General features: G+C 34.7%; 3 protein-coding genes across 7 annotated transcripts; 1 reads left to right on the top strand and 2 right to left on the bottom strand.

Annotated features, from left to right (window-relative positions):
* Nucleotides 1-46: 46 nt before the first annotated feature.
* Alg11 (ALG11 alpha-1,2-mannosyltransferase) lies at nt 47-2,960 on the bottom strand. The gene is made up of 8 exons (XM_083042292.1): nt 2,821-2,960; nt 2,225-2,455; nt 1,903-2,135; nt 1,578-1,795; nt 1,181-1,462; nt 840-1,099; nt 611-745; nt 47-524 (listed from the first exon to the last, which is right to left on the bottom strand). Exons 1-8 carry the CDS (start codon nt 2,838-2,840, stop codon nt 437-439), a joined length of 1,467 nt encoding a protein of 488 aa, XP_082898418.1. The 5' UTR covers nt 2,841-2,960; the 3' UTR covers nt 47-436.
* Nucleotides 2,961-4,646: 1,686 nt separating this feature from the next.
* On the top strand, nt 4,647-20,171 carry Atp7 (copper-transporting ATPase 1). Of its 5 annotated transcripts, XM_083042284.1 has the most exons (15): nt 4,647-4,876; nt 5,098-5,164; nt 5,342-5,381; nt 13,549-13,973; nt 14,119-14,390; nt 14,480-14,701; nt 14,859-15,088; nt 15,173-15,362; nt 15,444-15,677; nt 15,756-16,626; nt 16,695-17,281; nt 17,365-17,568; nt 17,654-17,874; nt 18,024-18,188; nt 19,551-20,170. In XM_083042284.1, the coding sequence occupies exons 2-15, from the start codon at nt 5,104-5,106 to the stop codon at nt 19,681-19,683; spliced, it is 3,855 nt and encodes a 1,284-aa protein (XP_082898410.1). In that variant the 5' UTR covers nt 4,647-4,876; nt 5,098-5,103; the 3' UTR covers nt 19,684-20,170. The 5 variants fall into 5 exon arrangements, with proteins under 5 accessions (XP_082898410.1, XP_082898412.1, XP_082898413.1 ...); XM_083042286.1 differs by lacking the exons at nt 4,647-4,876; nt 5,098-5,164; nt 5,342-5,381 and adding an exon at nt 6,207-6,914 and having other exon boundaries at nt 19,551-20,171; XM_083042282.1 differs by lacking the exons at nt 4,647-4,876; nt 5,098-5,164; nt 5,342-5,381 and adding an exon at nt 9,431-9,666 and having other exon boundaries at nt 19,551-20,171.
* A 351-nt stretch (nt 20,172-20,522) lies between these two features.
* LOC145938565 (uncharacterized) lies at nt 20,523-22,857 on the bottom strand. Its single transcript, XM_083042291.1, has 2 exons — nt 22,487-22,857; nt 20,523-22,198 (listed from the first exon to the last, which is right to left on the bottom strand). Exons 1-2 carry the CDS (start codon nt 22,497-22,499, stop codon nt 20,631-20,633), a joined length of 1,581 nt encoding a protein of 526 aa, XP_082898417.1. The 5' UTR covers nt 22,500-22,857; the 3' UTR covers nt 20,523-20,630.
* Nucleotides 22,858-22,920: the final 63 nt, after the last annotated feature.

Genomic DNA, 22,920 nt, shown 5'->3' with positions numbered 1-22,920 from the left:
TACGATGCTTTATAACACATCATTTCACATTTGTTTTGGCATAACTGTTACAGTAAGTAAATTGCAACATCGATATTAACGTTCATGTACTTTCATAATAACTTTTCTAATATTTCTAGAATTTGAACGAGAAATCGTTTGAATAAATATTACATTTTATTAACAATTATTGTTACACAATGTACTGTGTATACTAAATCATGATTATTCCAATGTATTGTATTCTAAAATTAATGGAGTAGAGTAAGTCTCGCATCTCTCAACGAGTAAATATTGATTTGTCACATAGAAAACACTTGTTTGTTATATTATACATTCTATTACATGTACAGGACAATGTAATATGTACCGAAAATGCGCATTCTAATTTTAAAATAAGTTACTCACACGCACACATCAGTGATTTACCATTTAGAAAAATTATAAGGCAACAAAATTACTCTTGTTTCGCTCGAAAAAATGGCTCGACCGCTCGTAAGAATTCCCTCTCGAAGAGCTGACACGAGAAACGATTTACAGATGATCTGGAAAGAAGAAATAATGAAATCCCTTTCATTTTAATAATTTAATTTAATAATTTAATTTACTAAACAATCATGAATATATATACCTTGCGGCAACTCTAATAGCATTTCGTTCGTCCGGATGCATATGTATAATGTACGCTAATACTTTTGCATATTCCACTTCGTCTTCTGCCAGGAAACCAGTCACACTACCCGCCTGCGTTTCTATGATGTCTGCTCTAGAATCGTGAAAGTTTTTAGTAAAAAAATAACTGTTTTCTATTAATTTTACGGCAATAATAATTTTTTATAAAGTTGTTCCTAGTAATATACCTCGGTCCACCAGAAGCATGGGCCACCATAATCAAGCCCCCAGCCATGCATTCCACGATGCTTATACCAAAGTGTTCGTTCCACATCGTGTGTAGACCAATTGTTCCTCGTTGCAGCTCTGACACGAGTTCAGAGTATGGTATATTCAATTTGAACTCGACATTCTCGTCTAATGCCAAGTGTGTAGCCAAATCTTGCATGTCCTTTACGCGCGCTTCATCCTCTGCATCTCGACAGGAACCGATGCAGATTAACTTGACCTAAATAATGTATATATAATTAATGTATGTATAATTTTAGGATACATTTTTGTCTCTTTTCGCGGTAAATCGTTAGCTTACTTTTTCCCAGATTTCCTCCTTAAGAATTGATCTTAGTTCGAACATGGCTCTCAACATGAGCGGATGATTCTTTTCAGGTCTGAATTGTGCAATCGCCACTATGCGTATACCACCTTTTTCCTCGTCACTGAGAAATGGCAATTTGGTCAGGTGCTCCACGTTACACGGAGGATACACTCGATGCGTCTTTAATGGACATTTCCAGATAGAGTTGATATGATCTTCGGTCCACGAGGAGTTTACCATCACGGTTTCGGCGCAACTACCGACTAATCCATACAACTGCAATAATCTAATATCAATTGTTTGAAGGTGACATATTTTATTCTTTTGATAAAATAATTGATCAAATTTTATATCTGTAAATATATATTATATTGCAAGTATATATACTTACATATGCGAATAATTTGTAGTAAAGGATCTTCGCCCCCGAGAGAAACGGATTTCTGGCAATGATTCGTCGGTTGTTGTGCGCGACTATTCTTCTGTAAATGTATCTTAACATATCGGTCGAGATGGTGGGATAATGCGTGTACGATCCGACCCGGCAACCACCGATATATTTAAATAAGGGATACGTAAATGCGTAACCCATTGTGTCGATGTATATGTCTGCAATATGTGTACAATTTTATTTGTATACTTTTATACATCTTTTGTTTGTTTAATATAGAAATTGTATAGAAGCATTCTGAATACATCAAACAATTCATTGTCACCTGGTGAAAGACTGTTCAATGCCTCGATGCCCAACCAGACAGATCCTAGACTTTGCCCCAGCAATGTGAAGTAAGGATACATGGAAGCTTCCACCCATTTTCGTCTATGTAGATAGACGAATTCAATGTTTGGACGTAATTTTATGTCGAATGCCTTTTCGGTTCTGCTAAGAATCTTTTCGGGATCAGCATCAAGATCACCAGTATATATAGCAATATGTACATCAGGATATCTAGAGGTATTCAATAATAATAAAATATATAATAGTGATAGATTATCAATTTTTTAATATTAGATACTATAAATTATATTGACACGTACTTATTTTGTATAGATTGAACTGCAGCCCAAAGCACTCTCTCGCCTCCTCCACCCGCATTGCAATATGGATGAAAGATTCCGACAACTGTACCTCTCTGTTGTCTCTCCTCCCGCTTCTTTGAGTAACACCTTCTCCATTTTATCAATAGGATTGGCAAAGCAACAAGTATGCAAATTAAGTTACACACTGCTACTAGTAACAACATGTTTATGGGTAGAATGATGAACGTCCTGTAATAGTAAGTTTAAACAAATTTCTTCTATAGATACAGTTTAATATAAAAATATCTCTAAATACATTCTAATGAATATTAGAATATATATTGCTATAAGCAAGGTTTGATAATAAATAAATAAAAATTACAAGCTAATGAGAAATTACATAGCAAATAATACTAATTTTATAATTAAGTATATATTCTTCAAATTGAACCACAGACTCTCTCATAATGTGAAATAAAGATCTAATTAAAAAAATAATAAAAAATTATGTTACAGATTAAGAGCAATTTCTATCTCTAGAAGAAAATCCAATTTGCAACTACACACCATGCAGAGGAAGGCACTAATGAGCTGTTTTAACCCAGTGTCCTTACGTTAAAAAGTAAAGGATCATGCTTGCGACCGCTCGTAGACTTGCACATGGAACAATCGGATTTGTCGACGTGTACCAGCGGCGATTCTTGGATCTTAATCACCGCGGACGATCTCTCGTAAGAGCGAGTGACTAACCTCGCATTTGCACGAGGATCTAACCTCGCAAAATCGAAGATACCTTTTCCTCTCTCAGGACACTCGAAACGTCGTGGGTAAATATTAATTTACAAGGAAGCAGTCAAGTATAATTAATTTTCTAGATTTTATTTTATCGAGGATCAATTTCCTTCATTTTCGAGTACTATTTTCTCTGTTTACTCATGATCACACAATTACAAAAGTTACACCATCGATTGTTCATTACAGTCGATAACAAATATTATATATATTATTAATTGCAATAAGAAAAAATTAATATTATAAAGTAAAACAAGAAATATATGCAAGAAAATGTACAAAATTTCAATGTATCAATGTATGATGCACAATGATTTTTATTCTCTTTCATTATATGATGACATAAAGATGTCATCAATTTAATTAAACACACGGATGATAAATTGATTAATTAAAATGAGCGCATGCAAATTTAACATTTATATAATTTTCTCAATTTAAAAAGCAAGGACGAAAGAGATTAAATTCTTTCTCCTCAATAAATATTAACAACGTAATAATTACGATTTTGTTTATTGCAACGATGTAACTCTATTTTATATGGAATTAAAATTGAAAAAAAATATCAGGCATATATAATATAATATTCAAAAAAATTCAAATAATAATAATAAAATAAATATTCAATGTTTTTCAGCTAGAATCCATCAGTTCATATCTTTGACTATATAAATATGGACTGCTAGTTACCCCCACTTTTCCTATATGGACAATGCTAAAGAAAGAATCCAACATTGATTCGATATATTTCGATATATTGCGATATATTGCGAGAGTTAGGCCCCGCCCCGATGACCAAAAAGCAGGAATTTCAAACACCAAGATTATATTCAACGAAATCTTTGAGTGAAAGATAAAAATAAAATACATTATAATATTATTATTTAAATAAATAAGAGATAATGATAAAAAACAAGAGGAAACCAAGTAGCAAACTTGTAGCAAAGCTTTCACTTCACAAGGATTAGTTCCTCTGTTCACCACTTGGTCATTGATGTGGCAACAGATCTTGGATTTCGATATAAGCTAGCACTAGCAGTCCATATTTCTATAGTCAAAGGTTCATATACGCAAAATCGCGCGCAGCTGTCAGCTGCACGCGTCAGCTGTGCGCTATCGATACTCTCGATAAGTCGATAGTCGACCGTCGCGAGGTCACGTGGGCACAGTATAAGTATACACAGTAGCGACAGCTCACTGTCGGCACCTTTGATGTACTTGTCCCAAGTCACATGACTCATCGCCACATTGAAAATTGTACACCGCTTAAATTTGAATGCGCAGAGTAAAATATAAAGTTAGTTTTTATATAAATAAATAAATAGAATGTTAATTTTTACATTAGAAATAAATATTTTTAATATCATACACCTTTTCGGATGATGAAAAACAGGTTATAATACAGATACTTACAGGTTATTAATGTCATAATATCGTACATACGGGCATTATGGGCGCAGCCATATCTTCAAATGTACGACCGACGCATGCGTACTGGAAATTGGTCTCGCAATAGAACAAAGAACTGTCGCTACTGTGTATATACTTATACTGTGACGTGGGCTCGCGCGGCGAATTGACAGTGCGCATCTTTTTGCACGCGTCGCGACTTGCGTCTCGCTTCTTCCTTTGTTCGTGTCGTGCCGCGTGATTTCGGAGTCGGGATCGTGCGTTTGACTCTCCGCGAACATAGATCAATCTCCGCGCGAGATTAATTCGCCTCCCCTTTCGTCGCGTCTTCGAGAGAGAGAGAGAGAGAGAGTGAAAACGATGCGCGGTGTTCCTTCTCTCCGAAAATCGTGATCGAGTTTCAGGCGGACGACGCCTTTAGGTTATAACCCCATATGAAGAATCGCAGGACGACGCGTATGTTGAATGGTACGTATGTAGGATGAGTATGTTTGAATGTTGTGTATTCGAAAGTGGATATGAAAGACATTCTGGTATGTCTGTGTGCCTGTTTTTTTTTTTTTTTTGTTTAATGATTGTGTGTGAGTATCCTATGTCGATGTGTGCGATGCGTGAACGCTGATTGTGAGACTAAAGACAGTTGGTTGGCATAATTCGCTCTAACATCTTTGAACTTTATTTGATTACAGAGGTGAATGAACATGACGAAGGTAGAGGAATGTCAGGGGACTGTGGATCACGTGAATGCAGATAGAGGTGAGTACAGGTGATGCTGAGGTTATCGAGAGAAATAATCTCTAAGTTTTCCTAAATTACATATGGAAAGAGTTTTGAAAAGAACTTTTGTATCATGATATGAGAGATACAGTACGATTCATGAAATTCAACATTTAAAGAATTGTTTGATAATATAATGGATACTTTTTGTTACAGATGACAGGAATAACAAGGTTGAAAGCCGATTTAGAAAAAAGTGAGTAAGATATATTTTCTATATGAATACATAATCTCTTTTGTATATTTATCCTCATATCAAATGAAGAGAAAACGAATTGAGGAAACAAAAGTATTTCTCTCTGCGAAAAGAGATCTTCCAATTGATTTAATATAATTTACAATCTTTAAAATAATCCTTAATTATCATTGCCAATAATTCATGCATAGAGACTATTTCAATTTTTAATATCCGGGTAAGAAAAATGCTCGTGTAAAAAGTATATCCTTGCAGCATCAAAAAAAGATTTCCAAAGAGTTCTGTCGTTCCATTTTTTATCTTATCTGCTTCTGTCCGCTGCTATATAAAGCGCTATGTCAGCTGTGCATCATTCATATTATATTTGCATACAAAAACGAGTCAGTCGGTCGCGCTCAGTTTCATCGAGAGCTCTATATAGTTATCTTTATAAATGTCGTTTAAACAAAGCAGTCGCCTTAAACAACATCAGTCACGTTACAACGTTATCGCATTCGATAAACTATTCCGCTAAACAAGGTCTAAAATTTACCTTAAATACTCACTCATGCATTGTTTGACTATCAGTTGGAACGTTTTGCCTACTCGATTCGTGCAAGGCTGCAGTTTTTCGTCGAGTAAAGTTAAAGTCGGGCAAAGTGCTCGATTTTTTTGCCAACTCTAATCCTTTTCGCGCGTGAAAAAAATTGTTTAATTCAAATCATAATTATATTATAATAAAAAATATTGTTTAATTTAAATCACAATTAAATATGTATAATTATATATATAATTGTGTTTTTTAAATTAAACCATTTTTTTATATATATATATAAGTAATGTACGATTATTTAAATGTAGCCGAATTTCTTGCTCCAAGACAACACAAGTTTCTTGAAATAAGACGTTTATCTTGGCAAATCTCAATTTCTACGACGCGTAAGAAAAGTCATTAAAGATAAATCGCATAATTATATGAATAAAAATGAAAAATGCGACGTTATTGATACCGATTTGATCGTGATCGAATTCTTTTATTACGCGCACGATTTACATAGGCTAAGCACACAAGCACGAGAACACGATACTGTTTAATAACATAGTTACGAGGACATCCCTGTAGCATCATTTCGTAACCGGAGCACCGATCGAATATCGAAATTCGAGTCTTATAGATCGTCGTTCAATCTGGAGTTTGCTTTCCAGAATGTAATCTGGATGTATTAACAGGTGCTTCGTGTGTTCTCTTGCATGTTGTCGCGTGTGCCTAGAGTCCAGTGGAACATCAATTCATAATCGAACTTGTAATAAGTGAGATGTACCATGACAACTTCCTTCTACTTTAATTATCCACGTTTCGTTTTGGGGAGACGCGACAAATAATAGAGAGAGAAACGATCGCGTGGATAGAACGAAGAGGCGAAAAAATCGGTTTAATTAAAGCACACGATATATTCGAGGAATTCGTAGAATTCAGGGGAATTTTTCGAGTGACGAAATGGTGCGAAAGTCTAAGGATTCGTGGAAATACAATGTGTTACTCGAGACGCTTGGGTAAGTCGCATTATTACTACCGAAGGATTTAAAATTTTCCCACACACGGATATATGAATCACACTTATCGTCATTAGTTTTCTATCATTTTTCCTCGTCGCTTATAGTATACGACGTATTTTCCGTTTGAAGATTCATCATTGATGATATCCAAAAATTGGATTAAATTAGATTAATCCTCGCGACCATTCTCACTTTATTAAACCACGAGCACGTATCATTGCGATCCTCGGTGTCTCGAGATAAACAGCAATCGCGACAATAAATTAAATGCTGTTCTCGATTCGCGCGTTTTAATAGCCATTAAGGCTCCTGGCTCCTTGCCGACTATGTCGAAATCGTGACGTCAGAGGCGAGAAAACACACGCTAAAATTTCTTAAATGCCATTTCGAAATAAAAAAATATTTCGATGAAACAGCACTTCATCAGATGGCTTTAGCACACTCTTAAAAAACCCCGAAAACTATCCTTTCCCCTTTATAATCAATCAACAGCTGTAAAATGTAATATTATGAAGCCCAGTCCGTCTGGTCTTTGCACATGCGCAGTCATTCCGCATGTCAAAGTCTGATATCTCGATCATTTTACAGATGTTGATTGATTATAAAGGGAAAGGGATAGTTTTCGGGGGTTTTTAAGAGTGTGCTAAAGCCATCTGAAGTGCTGTTTAATCGAAATATCTTTTCATTAAAAAATGGCATCTAAGAATTTTCAGCGTGTGCTTTCTCGCCTCTGACGTCACAATCCAATATGGCCGCGGTGAGAACGTAAAGATGTACATCGGGCAGATATTATTTAATTACAAATAATATTGAAGATTAAGATCTCACGAAGCGTAAAATTTTCACTGCAGGGAAAGATTGATGAACTTCAAATTAATCGAATAATTTGTAGATTTTCTTGAATATTTTTTTTAGAAAAAATATATTTGATCTGTTTAATCCTGCTTTGCTGAAGACATTTATTATATATACATGCTTATCTGAAAATATATCTTAATTAGATGCATGCATTATCAACGAATTCTTCAAATAATCTTTATAAAATGACTGAAATATTCTTATCATGATTACTTTTAATGGCCAGTTTCTTCACCTCCGGTTAACTTTAACCTCCGGTTAAACTGTATCTCTATCTCTTTTCAGATACGTTCTTAAAAAGAGACAAAAGTTATAATTTAACCGGAGAAACTGGTCATAAATGCAATAATTTAAAAGAATTTAACTAACAATTATCTCTACTAAAAAAATTATATATTATTAAAATTACAAATTATATATTAGCAATGTATTTTGTAAAGATATTTTACACACATATCAAACGATATTATAGATATCCTTACTTCGCAACGCTATAAATCTATAATTGAATCCCGGATATTAATTGTGGATCAATTCTCAATATAGTTTATTATTATGGAGAAATTACTGCATCTATCTATAGCAAAGATATTAAAAATAATTTGCGTTTACGTATTATTACGTATATAAGCAACAAAATTACAAGTAATGATTCATCTAGTTCCGGGATCTAGTTGCGGGTCAAATATATAAAATCAGTATTGTGGATCCACGATAAATTTCATTTTACTTCAAAATTTAATATCGGAGAATATTAAGGCGCTTAAAGTTTGCGTCGTCGGAGTGAGAGAACTTTTTTTCTCGCTCTGTCTTTCCATATGTATACACGGAAAAAAAAAAATTAGCTACTATAGCTAAATTTTAACTGTCCCTATATTACATATGTAGTTATCATGCCTAAATTTGAGCTATGATAGCTAATATTTTTTAACCATAGAATTCTCCCGAATTCTCCGTTAAACTATAAGCTATAAAAAATATAGTTACTATAGCTATAAAAAATATTAGTTACCATAGCTAAAATTTAGGCATGATAACTAAATTTCAGGTTGCAATATAGAGACAGCTAAAATTTAGCTATGGTAGCTAATTTTTTTTTCCGTGTAGTCATATGCATACGTTCAATCTCGCAGAAGGTATCGCGATCTGGAGCACGCCTTTCTCTCTCGCGTTATACTTGTTTCAAGTAGTCGATTCAGGCAGTCGGAACCTATACTTGGGCTTCCTAGTATATCACTCTTGCCTTAACTTATGTTACGTTAAACACGTACCGTTTTTTATATGTATAACGTAACTGCAGTGTGATTTCGTCATATATGTGTTACATATATCTCGAAACTTTGTTATATTTCATATTTAAATATAATAATGCGTCTTATTTAATTTTTTTAATAGAAAATATATAACATTGTGCTCGCGATAGTGCTGTATACTTGTCGTGCGAATAAATAAAGTGTGTTACAACATTGTTTGCGATAATGATAATCGATTTCGAAAGTGAGCTTTGTTGTCGGATCTTTCTATAGGCTCGCGATGATAATTACTTATTATTAGGCAAATGTGATTGCTTGGCTCGTGGTCGCATGAAGTTCCTGCTCACTGTCTCATTTTTATAGTGATGTGATTATATTGTTTCTAAAAATAGCGAAGCTTCGATAGGAATATTATGATCTTTGTGTAACGTGATGTAACAATAAATCTGCGATATCGCGAATTCGTGTGACGAGAATAAAAGTATCGTATCGCGTCGTTTAATCTGACACGAGATGACCAAGTTCACGGGTCCATTGGTTCATCGGATGAAACTGGCGTATCACGATCTGACGGATATTTCAATGGCGAATAACAATATGGAGCGCTCGAGATCGCGCGAAAATATTAGGTTGCTCGGGTCAGTATTATTCTTTTTAACAATAAAATGTTATATCTCTTAAAGCTGATTTCTGACGAAGAGCTGACATTTGATTTCTTAACTCCACTATATGTATATTTTCTCCAGGAGAATCTCTTTAAAGGAAGTCTTTAAATCCTCAATCAATATATTGCATATATTTTGTTAGAATGAAACTATCGTTAGTTTCTTTTGTACATTCCGCACTATCTATTCTATGAATAATACACGCGTAGACACGCGTAGATATGCGTCAAGCTTGCCAGATGAAAGTTCATCACGAGCAGAAAGCGTGAAGGCCTTTTACTCGAATCGCGGTAACTTTCACGCTCATTAAAATTAAGATCGACAGTTCTGTATGATTTGTACGTGCAAGATATATTTATAAACAAGCTGATATACTAAGAGATCAAAATTTTTTTGCGCTAGCAATGTTTTGCAATGCAAAATTGACCGGAAGGTTTTGTTTTACCTCAATATACTACAATCACTGACTCCTTTAATAATACTTGATTTATCGCGCGTATACACTCTGTTTAGTTTGAAATTCTGTTCGTGATAAGATGCAATGATTAACAAACTCGCACATCTACACGGAGAAAAATTTAGAGTACAAATTACATGAAAAATACGTCACCTTTTGCAACATTTATTGTAAAGCTGGAATATAAGGTCATTAAAATATTTATTACTATATAAAAACTGTGCATTTGTTTTATTGTTTGTTAACGATTATGCATTTATGTAATGCATTAAAATGTTTGAATAATTACATGCTCTTTTGTAAAATAATTGTAATTTTTACTATAACATTTTCTCCGTGTAGAAAATAACGATGCAATGAAAAGAAATAACGAAGCGTCCTTATCGCCCGAATTTACTTTATTACATAAATCGTAACAATTTATCAAGATTATCAATAAAAATCGAAGAGAGAAATTACTTTCTTGAAATTGATGCAAGAAGAGAAAAATGCTAGATGGAATTTCATTTCATACTTCTCGATAGCGGCCAAATTAATCCGGTTTTAATCATCCCTTGATAGGTGACATCTCCATGGAATTCAAAGTATTCGCTCTTCATCGAGCGATCTTTTCTTCGCATATGACGAGTTATGTGACCTGTATATACGCAAGATATATATTCATTCACGAGCTTATACATTCGATGAATGAATATTTTTTCTTTTTCATTAGCAGCATTTTGCAATGCAATATTGTCCGAAGAGCCCTCGCTTTACTTCAGTAGCATAATCGCGTATCAATAGGCTCGATTGTTGTTCGGCTCTCTTATATATTCTCGGCGAAAGAAGTGCCGTGGGCAAAAAGAGCGAACCGTGAGCAGCTGACCGTGGGATAATGATTACCGGAGGAATTATCAGTCGTTGGGTGATATCAATTCGTGTCGAGAGTGTGTATATTTTGGTGTCGCGTCTCTACCCCACCTTCAACGAGATTCTCGCTCGATCGTGGAAATCGCAATCGAGGAATGTATTTTTATTACACATATCATCGTAGGTCGAGAGATCGATCACGTTCTTTTCTTCACAACACGTAATTTTTCCAAATAAATGGACGATAGTTTATAGAGCCTTCATTTTTCTAAATGACGATTAACGAGCAATCGCCAACGGTGATTAAAATTGAAATTGTGTCTATCAGTATCGCGATTTTTATCGCAACACGACGATAAATTAGAATTTTATTTCAATCTCACGGAAACTCGTGCCTCGTGTTTTTTTCCAGCGATTGTTAACCAGATCGAGTTTATCTATTCCAACACATGATATGGTGCTTGTATTGTTATTTAGCTAAAAGCTAAAGCTAAAAGCTTATCTCTTACGCATGAATAGAAATTGTCTCGAAACTCTCTTTCTAGAGAATAATTTTCCAAAAATTATCGAAATTTCGAACTTTGATAAAAATCGTTCGATAAAATCTATTGCAATTTTTTATCAATCGTATTATTATCGTTTATCGGTTGGCTAAAATTGGTGTAACAAACGGCTACATTGTTTTAAAAAATACAACTTTGTCCACAAAGAGACGACAATCGTTCTTATCTATACTACACTCAACTGATAAGAAATAGATAAGTTTCAAGAGTCGAAATTGAAGTAAGGAACCGCGTAGCAGTTTCTAATAGTGTTGATCGAGAAACTTCAATCTCTTCTTGAATGATGAAAAAAGAGGACAAACAACCTCTTCTTAGTAAAACTTACGGCGCCGTCGATATCATCTGGTAAGCTTCGTGAAGTACTTCAATTGGTGTGTTTATAGTGCAATCTTATATACTTTTATTTTTTTAGACTCTGGTAAAACTTACAATTAGTCAAACATCTGTCGTTTTCAAATGGTTTTCAATTTTTGTTTTATAGATGTAGAATAGAAAAAATCGGATAGATCCATAATTTTGATTAATGCTTTCGAAAGTGATCTCTTTAGCTGTGCATTTTATATTACCTATATCTTCTATTAATATAAGATAACAGTGTACTCAAGCTTTGGAAAGTATAATTAAATAAAACGGATCTGCGAGATATTAATCTTTTTATTTGATCAAGAAAACAAAAATAATTTATATCACAGAATAGCTTTTTTCTTGCCTGTATTTTAAGTAAATAACTTATATAAATAAATAACTTGCTATCGAATTATATTAGTTTCTCTGCTTATCTGTCGTCCATTGCATATGTTACGTTGTTGAAAAAAATCGCAAAAATCTGCTTTCGACATATCATCGTTATCTGCGAGTCGCAGATTGCGGATAAAAAGGCGAAAATTTTTGACAAATTCAACGATAAACCATTGATTAACATGATTTCTTCCGTGTTTTGATCAAGATGTACTGTCACGCGGTGAATCAAAATTCTACGATGTTGTAAATTAATGACGCGTCATTAATTTATATAGCTCATTTGTCGAATCTCCGAGTCTGTAATATTTTTATTTACGCCCCTTATTCGCGAAATAATGAATACGACACTTCTCGGTGCGGCTTATCGCACATAAATATACATTGCGTGAATTAATGAAAGAGATAACTAGAATAAACAAAACATTAGTCGGTTTGAAGTACTGCGAAATCATCGTAACAATTTATTTCGCAAATAGGCGACCCTCCAGTTGTTCTATCATCATTTTATATATAATCTATGATACACATATTGTTAAAAAATATCTGAATATATTTTTATCACTACCTCGATAGACATGGTTAAGTCGATAAACTCTAAAGTGTATCCTTCTATATGAATCTCTCTGAATCTCTAATATTTTAAGATAATATGCACTTAATTTTTTTACGTCACACAATTAATGTATTAAAGCAGTAACAATTTTATTCTCAGGAGAGCAATTTAGCTTTAAAGATATTTCTATACAGAAATAAATGAAATTGAATTATTATTGTATTAATTGGAATTTTTATCATTTCCGCTCATTATATTTCAATTTTAATTACGAGACACATTGCGTCATGAAAGTACTATACCACACACAGAGAGAATTTTCTCTTAGAATTTATCCTGAAAATCATGGGACAATATGGTATGGAAAGAATTTTATATGAGAATTTCTCTGATTAATATTTATCACAATAAAATATAAAATATGTTTGATTATAATTTTACTATGCAGTTTAGTAAAATTAATCAAACATATTTTATATTTTATTTTGATAGATATTATTTTTATTGTGATAAATATTAATCAGAGAAATCCTCATAAAATTCTTTCCATATATCACATTGTCCCACGATTACCATGATTTTCAGGGTAAATTCTAAGAGAAAATTCTTCCAATTCACGATCGAATACACTTTAAGAAATATCGAGAGAAATCCAATAACAATGTCTGAATTTTCTGTAAAAATTTTTAAAGGGATGGCGATGACGACACCGATTACGAGGGTACGACGCATCTGGTGCGAGTGCCGCGCGAACCGGAAGCGCGGCGTTCCGCGAATGAGACCAGCACGGTTAAAATCGGCATCCAGGGTATGACCTGTCAGAGTTGCGTGAGGAACATCGAGGGGATGATTGGCGAGCGGCCGGACGTCGTCAGTATCAGGGTGGTCCTGGAGGAGATGGCCGGCTACATCGAGTACAGAACGCGCGAGACGACGCCGCGAGAATTGGGGGACGCGATCGAGGACATGGGATTCACCGTCAGTCTACCCACGTCCAACAACGTCGCGAACAACGAAACTGCGAATACCCTCGTCTCCGTAGTTCTATCTACCAGCAGCACTTGCAGTATACACGTGGACGGAATGACTTGTTCGTCGTGCGTTAAAAACATCACCGGTGAGTCGATAGAATTCTGTTTGGAAAGAATGTTAAATCTGTTAGTTTCATACTTTGAAATTTGGTAAAGTTTTTCATCTTCAAATTTTATATCATACGTGTTGTAGGCTCCACATTTTCTATAGGAATTGTATATGTTTTGCAGGTGTTCTGTCCGAAAAGCCGAGTATAAAAGACGTAAACGTTAGTCTTGAGGATAAGGAAGCCAAAGTCTCTTATAGCAGCGGCGACGTAACAGCTGATCAGATAGCAGCGTATATAGAAGACATGGGTTTCACCGCATATGTGAAGGAAGTGGACGACAAAGCTGTGAAATCACACGCGATTGCCAATAATAACAGAAAAGTGGAATCGATGCAAGCGAATGGCGTCGGGGACGTCAAGGGACAATTGTCAAAGTGTTTTTTACATATAACAGTACGTTATACTTTGTTCTTTAAGTTCATTCATTTAAACTCCTCCATACAAGTATAGTGATTAACAGATAATGGATTTGTCTATTATAGGGTATGACTTGCGCTTCCTGCGTCGTCGCGATAGAAAAGCACTGTAAAAAGTTATATGGCGTAAACAACATATTAGTGGCACTGATGGCCGCCAAGGCGGAGGTCACGTATGATCCCGATAAGATAAGAGCGGTGGACATTGTTTCTAGTATATCGGAATTGGGTTTTCCTACGACTTTAATCGAAGAATCCGGGACCGGAGAAGGCGAGATCGAATTAAAAGTAAGATAATTAAACAATTAATCTATAATTTTAGATTGACATCAATAGATTTATATAGATATATAATAGATATAATAGACATATATATAATAGATATATAATGTAATGAGATTTATATATAAACACGTTTTTGATTAATTAATTAAATTAATTTCAGATCTTGGGTATGACGTGCGCATCGTGCGTAAATAAAATAGAGTCGACTGTGAAGAAGTTGCCCGGTATACGATCGGCGGTTGTCGCCCTCGCGACGCAACGTGGAAAGTTCAAGTACGACGTGGAAAATACCGGTGTCAGAGATATCGTCGAAAGTATTAATAAATTAGGCTTCTCGGCCAGTTTGTTCAGCAACCGAGATAAGGAGAATAGAGGTTACTTAGATCAGAAGTAAGTATAATTCTTTTGCGATACGCGTAATTATCCTTCTGCGAAATAGAAATTTTTTTGGAATGATTATTTTTCGCGTTGCAGAGAAGAAATCAACAAATGGCGAACGGCATTCTTGGTATCATTGATCTTTGGAGTTCCGTGTATGATAGCAATGACGTACTTCATGTTAATCATGTCCTTCGGCAATAAGACACACGAGGAAATGTGTTGTATAGTGCCTGGTCTCTCCTGGGAAAATCTAATACTCTTCGTCTTCTCGACACCAGTGCAGGTATGCACAACGAGATGGAATGTTTATCTCTCGCTTGTTCAGTTATGCATTTAGATTAACCGTTTGTGCGTTACTGCACAGTTTTTCGGCGGTTGGCATTTTTATGTACAAGCCTACAAAGCCCTGAAACACGGCACAACCAATATGGACGTCTTAATCTCAATGACGACTACGATCTCCTATATTTACTCGGTCGCCGTTCTAAGTGCCGCTATGATAATGAAAGAGAATGTCAGTCCACAGACGTTCTTCGACACCCCGCCGATGCTGCTAGTCTTCATCAGTCTAGGAAGATGGCTCGAGCATGTGGCAAAGGTACCTTTTCAACGATAATTCAATAAGTCTCTTCTGCGAAGAGATACACAAGACATCAAGAATACGCTTTGCTTTCAGGGGAAAACATCCGAAGCTCTTTCGAAATTGCTATCTTTGAAAGCCACGGATGCGGTATTAGTCATGCTGGGTCCGAATAACGAAATACTATCCGAGCGTTTAATAAACATCGATCTCGTGCAACGTGACGACGTGCTGAAGGTAGTTCAGGGCGCCAAAGTGCCTGTCGACGGCCGCGTGTTGTCCGGTCAGTCGACCTGCGACGAGAGTCTGATTACGGGGGAGAGTATGCCAGTGCCGAAGAAGAAGGGCTCTGCGGTGATCGGCGGCTCGATCAATCAGAATGGACCGTTGCTAATCACCGCCACGCACACGGGCGAGCATACGACGCTGGCACAGATCGTTCGCTTAGTAGAGGAAGCGCAGACGAACAAGGCCCCGATCCAACAGCTGGCCGACAAGATAGCCGGCTATTTCATACCTCTGGTTATAGTAGTCTCTATAGTGACACTGATCATCTGGATCACCGTCGGCTACATGAACATCGAGCAGCTGCCCATATTGCACAACGACCAGATTAATAAACACGGCATGAATCGTGAGGAGATCATATTCCAGTATGCTTTTCGGAGCGCCCTGGCAGTACTCGCGATTGCCTGTCCCTGCGCCCTCGGTTTAGCTACGCCAACCGCGGTTATGGTTGGTACAGGGGTAGGCGCATTGAACGGTATTCTGATCAAGGGTGCCGAACCGTTGGAAAACGCGCACAAAGTTAAATGCATCGTTTTCGACAAGACGGGAACGTTGACGCACGGTGTACCGATCGTTACCAAAATCGGTTTGTTCGTGAACGAGAAGGTCTGCTCGTTGACAAAGCTGCTGCTGGTTGTCGGCACGGCGGAAATAAACAGCGAACATCCTATTGCGTCGGGTAAGTATCACATTTTCTGTGTAATTACATTGAATTGCGCAATAATTGTTATTTTTTTCTTTTCTAAGCAATCGTACGCTACGTGAAAGATACGATCGGGTCGGGTGCTACCGGACAGTGCACGAATTTTCAAGCGGTCGCTGGTTGCGGGCTCAAGTGTAAGGTGTCCCATCTGAGCGCCGCTCTGTCCGATGCTCTGAAGTCCGAAAAAATCATCAACTACGTGAATCAGACGAGCAATGCGCCGCCCGGGACGTACAATCTTAACAACGTGCCCGTTGACAATGTGCCAATCGTCGAGTCGACGCGGGATAGACAAAACTTAGATCTGCAATTACTATTAAGTCCCGATTCGCAGGGTGATCGAAACACCGCCGACGACGTCTATGAAGTCTGCATCGGTAATCGGGAATGGATGCGACGGAATGCGATCAATATCCCACAGGAGATCGACACGAGAATGGTTAGCGAAGAGGATCTTGGACACACTGCCGTCTTAATTGCTGTAAATAATGTCCTGATCGCCATGATCAGCGTCGCTGACACCGTGAAGCCCGAGGCACATCTCGCGGTCTACACCCTGAAGAAAATGGGATTGCAAGTGATTCTTTTGACGGGCGATAATAGGAAAACCGCGGCTTCGATCGCCAGACAGGTAACGTTGTGTATAGAAGATTTCATTTTCATAGCTAGATCTATGTTTATCGGCTTTTTCCGTTTCTCTTCGGGAATATACAGGTTGGCATCAGCAGGGTTTTCGCGGAAGTGTTACCATCTCACAAGGTGGCTAAAATTCAACGACTACAGGATCAGGGTTTAAGAGTCGCCATGGTGGGAGACGGTGTTAACGACAGTCCGGCTCTAGCTCAATCTGATGTCGGTATCGCCATCGCGTCGGGCACCGATGTTGCTGTAGAAGCTGCCGACGTAGTTCTAATGCGCGTAAGTCTCAACAGTCTACAACAAGCGAAAGTAACGCGTCTTACTGATTATTGCACGAGATAAAGAACGTCACACTATATTGCAGAACGATCTTCTGGATGTTATCGCGTGCTTGAATCTATCGCGGAAAACGGTCCGCAGAATAAGAATGAATTTCTTATTCGCCAGTGTCTATAATCTCCTGGGGATCCCTATAGCCGCTGGAATATTTAGCTCCCTCGGGATCTTCCTGCAACCGTGGATGTCTTCCGCCGCGATGGCTTTAAGTTCAGTTTCCGTGGTGGGAAGTTCTTTACTATTGAAACTGTAAGTATATATACATTTATTACCGAATCTCTTTGATTGTAGATTTAAAATCTTTGTCATGAATCTCTTTAGCGATCGGGTTATCTATTTCATAATTGATTGGGTTATTGATTCATGTATGTTTCAATGCATATCGATTCTTTGTACAGTTATCGGAAACCGACTAAAGCCACGTTGGAAACTTCGGAATACCTAGCAGCTATACACGCCCACTCCACAGCGCGAATGATCGATTTAGACACGATATCACTTCATCGTGGATTGGACGATTCGGTCGCACCGGTTATGAACAGATCGATGTCGACATTGTCCAGGTATGCGCAAACGAATGTGCTGGTTTCAGACAACTCACGGGACTATAATAACTCTATTGCTTAACGCATGTATATACCAGCTGATTGACTGATAAGGAGAACATTAATTATTTATTTATTATACTAATCATGTACAGCGCCAGAATTATTTTTGGTAATACACGCTCTTCCTTATTGCACACATGGATTATTAATATCGCTGGGGAACTAAATCAAATTAAACTAACCAATAATGTTATGCTTGGAATATCATTTGTAATTTATAATTTAATTATAGGTATTTATTTGACAACCTTATCGAGGCTTCTTGTATTTAATTTATTTTTAACATTTATATATTGAATGTGTTCTTTCATGTATGTGTAACCTCCTTATTATAACTATATTGAATTATGACATTAGTGTTATTATACAATATAGACATTATACAATAATGTGAATATTTTTCTTAAGAAACAAATTATCGAAATAAATTATTTTTTCGTATGCCATCACTTGATAATAATAAAATTGATGAGATTTTCTTTCCAGTTTTCATAGATTAATAAATAACTATATCAATAATGATTATATATTAAATTATATTATTGCCTTACACAAGAATGTTTCTATTAGAGTTGGTCGAATTAATAATTTGTGTCAGAGATTTTCTTTCGAAAATATTGCCTATTGTTCTCTGGAAATATTAATTTGTGACTTGCAACAAATTACAACTGAGATTAAAAGTTCGTGTAATTCGAGAGAAATAAATTATCTAACAGGGACTACATATACATATATATATATATATATATATATATTTTTGTTACATATAGCATTTTGTAAATAATTAATGAAATATATAAATTGTTGTGTGCAATAATTAGTAAACTGTTGAATATAATGTATTATGAATTCGCAACTTTATTGTACAGATACTTTATGAATAAATACTCATGTGCATTTTCAGATGGGTATATTGCTTCCAATTAATTATTCATTATCAACTTGTTATAATAGGTTGCTTCTGTCTGCTTATTAGAATATAATTATACTTTATGCTATCTTATTTTTATACAGGTTTAATTTCTCATTATTTTTCTATTGTTCTATTCTATTGAAAAGGTAATAAATAAATTATTTATTGAAATATATACTGTTTATAAAACATATACTAACATATCTACTTACAGCTATTTTGAAGGCGGTAACATTTCTGTGACAAGGAACCACCTATAATTACTAATTTATTATAAATATTTCTGTGAAGCATTCGTCAATTAACTAATAGAGAAACTAATAGAGGAAGCAATTAACTAATATAGAGATTGTCCATAATAATTGTTGTCAAACCCTGTCTTGTATTGTAAAATCTATTTACAGAATATTTGGAAAGTCAAAAGTCGATGCAGAGGGCCATCTTCTTGGTGAGGAAGTAGACGAGATTGATTTGGCTGTAAATTTTTCGAATTATTATAAAAACGCCAAAGACCCTATGGATATAACTCCTGTATGAATTTTACAGATCTATGTATGACGAGAATGTTTCTTCTACCTGACTTATATTCCGCAGTAAATTAATGAAACATAATATTTATATTTTTAATATCGTGTCTTTTAAAATTAACGAAGAAAACTGTATAAATAGTCGACTAATAATTTTCTTATTGATTCTTATAAGATAATTTTTACCTGCCACATATTGGAAATAAGATATTCATAGAAAATAATACCAATAATAACTGATACAAGACTTTGTTTTGCAAGTAGTTTTGAGTGACACTTATGTTCATGCATGGATTGACCAATATAAATATACATCTAAATAGACTATATTTTGTAAATATAAAAAAAGAATGCATGTCGATTTAATTATAAAGCTTTTATAACAGTACTTTTTTTTACTGTCATTAACAAATACAAGTCTTATATCAGTATTTTTCTGTGCTGTATACAAATGTACTTAATTCAAATAGTAGGAGAGGAAATTATATTCTATATACATTAAAAGAAGTATAATATATAAATATGTTGTATATTGTAATTATATTTAATTTTCAATTATACATTTGTTTTTTTTATCTTAGAAGTGTTTCATACCTGAATCAACTTGCAAACTAAAAATGTAAAAACATGCTAGGCTACAATTGTAATGCCTGCATTAATAAAACGCAAATCTGTATATATTAAAAACAAAAACCTCTTTTAACACAGATTATTGAATATATATTAATATAAGCATTTGCTTAAAAAATAAACATATAAATATATATATCAAAATAACTTATAAAAGAACTTTCTGAAAGACATATAGTATTAAAAAAAAAAAAAAAAAAATGCTTATTAGCAATATCACAAATTAGCATATCACATTTTTGTGTAAAAGTACTATTGTCAATTTTCTAATCTACGAATAATATTAAAAAATAGTTTTTTAAATATTAGATATGTTTGTAAAAGTATTTACTGCCAAGTTTTATCCATCTCCTTAACATATGTATAAGATGGAGATTCTTCAAATCTATTGACTGTATTTGTTTCAGAAACAAAATTCGTAATATCATACACCATTTCATTGGATGATGTAGTATTTTGCGATAAAGTATTTGTTGAGTCAGAATCTAATCCATGCGTATTAGTAGCAGATAATGAATTTTCAAAGATAGGTATTGTCGATGAATCGAAATTATCTTTTTCTTTGTACTGATTTACAGACATATCCACTTTCGTTAAATCTTTGTTATAATAATTATTAAATTGTGCGCTAGTGTTGCCTGTATAAAGAGAAGACGACGGTTCAGGACGTAATGATTCAGAAGTGATAAACGTGTCCAGAGCTACGTTTAAATTGTTATTATATGGAATCGGTATGTGATTTACAGTATTCCAGTTATTCAACGGAGACATTACATTTTTATTTGCCATCATATTGAATCCGCTATCATTCACATTGTTTAATGTATTGAAACCACTATAAAATAATCTTTTAAAGTCATAACCTGCTTGTAATGGTGGATAAGGAGAGTAATTGAATGATCCTACTGTATTCCAGAAATTATTAGAAGTAGCAGCTAATGGAATATTGTTTGAAATATTATTACCAGCTATTTGCTGGAATGTATTGTTCGTTTTTGGAAAAGCTTCGATGCCGCTATGCATATTGTTCCACAAATTATTTATACAGTAATTGCAGGAGCAACGTAAAACTTTGTTTTCTACATCAAATAACTTATTAGAATCTACAGGTTTAATCGAAGACTGAAAATATGGATTTTCACTTTGTTTCGAGTTATAATCAACAGCAGTGTACGCATTATGATATACTTTATCATTAATATAGTTAGTTTGTCCTACTTGATTTTGCATATTGCTAATATTGTTCAATGCAAAATTCTGACTATTTTTTGGTACAAATAACCAAGAATGAGAATTCAAGATTGATTGTTTCAAATTTTCACGTCTCAAATTATTACAATCTAGATATTGTAACATGTTTCTATTAGTATTTGAACTATAATTATGTGATTCTTCCTGTTTAACTATTCCATATGGAATATATTGCGATGCGATAGTATTATTAGGATTAGTGTATCTAAATGACATTAAATTTTCGTCTTTTTCAGATGCAAACTTTTTGCATGCTATCTCATTTGATATTGCGCTCTGTGCTGTCTTATTTGATTTCCTTGGTGTCCTCTTCTTGATTACTTTACTGGAGGCAGTCTTCTTCAAATTTTCTTTCTTCTCATTACTTACTGACGAACGATTACTTTTTCTAGTTTTTTTACCGATTACTTTTTTGTCCGCCGTAATTCCATCTTGTTTATATGCCTCATTTTCTACAGAAACATATCTCTCTTCATAATGTACTCCTTTATCTTCACTTTGAAGAGCCTCATTCTCCGTGTTTGTGGAATTCGATTTTGTATTTGGCAAATACACATTATTATCTTTGGCATCATCAGGTTCCATCTTTGGAACATATTGGATTGTTTCAGATTTTTCTTTTACGGCTTCGTTCTTTATCAAGTCTAGAATAAAAAGAAGAAATATCTCATATTTATTAATATATTTTTAAAAAAATTAGTGTAGTTTGTCATAAATAAATTGCAAAACAAAATAGATCGTTATTTAGATAAAAAGTTTCAAGACACTTGCTGCATTCTATGTCATTCAATTTAGTTAAAGAATAAAACTTCGCGATAATATTTCATTCTAAGAAAATAGAAGTCATATGAACGAAGAAAGGAAATTATCGTTCAGTTGTGCGACTTACTTTACATGAGTCTCGTGCTTATTTTCTGATTATAATTACGTACCTTGATTTTCCATCGTAACCAAAGAAAAATATTGTTGAAGCGTTTCGATATATTTTATGAAACTGTGACTCGAAAACCGAGAAAATCTCTTACTCTTAACGAATGTTCTTCACGTCCTTTGTCGAAGATGTAAAAAATGTTAACCAATGTTAACCAGCTTTGCATATGATCGAGCTACGATCTTTACCATTGGAGAAATTATTTGAAATCTATCTATCTTTCTTGATCGACCAATAGAATCGCCAAGGACGATTTTATTGGATAATAGTTAAAACGCGCTTTGTTCAATTTAATGAATCCTTTGACTCGAATATATATCTTTGATTTTATCGTTTTATCTTATTGCTGGTTTAAAAAAGTGCTTAAAAAATCCAAGTATTTTCGATGAGGAAAAAATGATTAAAAAATTAAGCTTTACTTCTTTTTAATTTTAT

The sequence above is a fragment of the Prenolepis imparis genome, unplaced genomic scaffold (assembly GCF_030444845.1).
Source record: "Prenolepis imparis isolate NDT839.2.m4 unplaced genomic scaffold, iyPreImpa1.0 SCAF_7, whole genome shotgun sequence".
Classification (NCBI taxonomy): domain Eukaryota; kingdom Metazoa; phylum Arthropoda; class Insecta; order Hymenoptera; family Formicidae; genus Prenolepis; species Prenolepis imparis.
The sequence above is the reverse complement of the archived record's forward strand: the minus strand, read 5'-3'. Positions and strand labels throughout refer to the sequence as shown.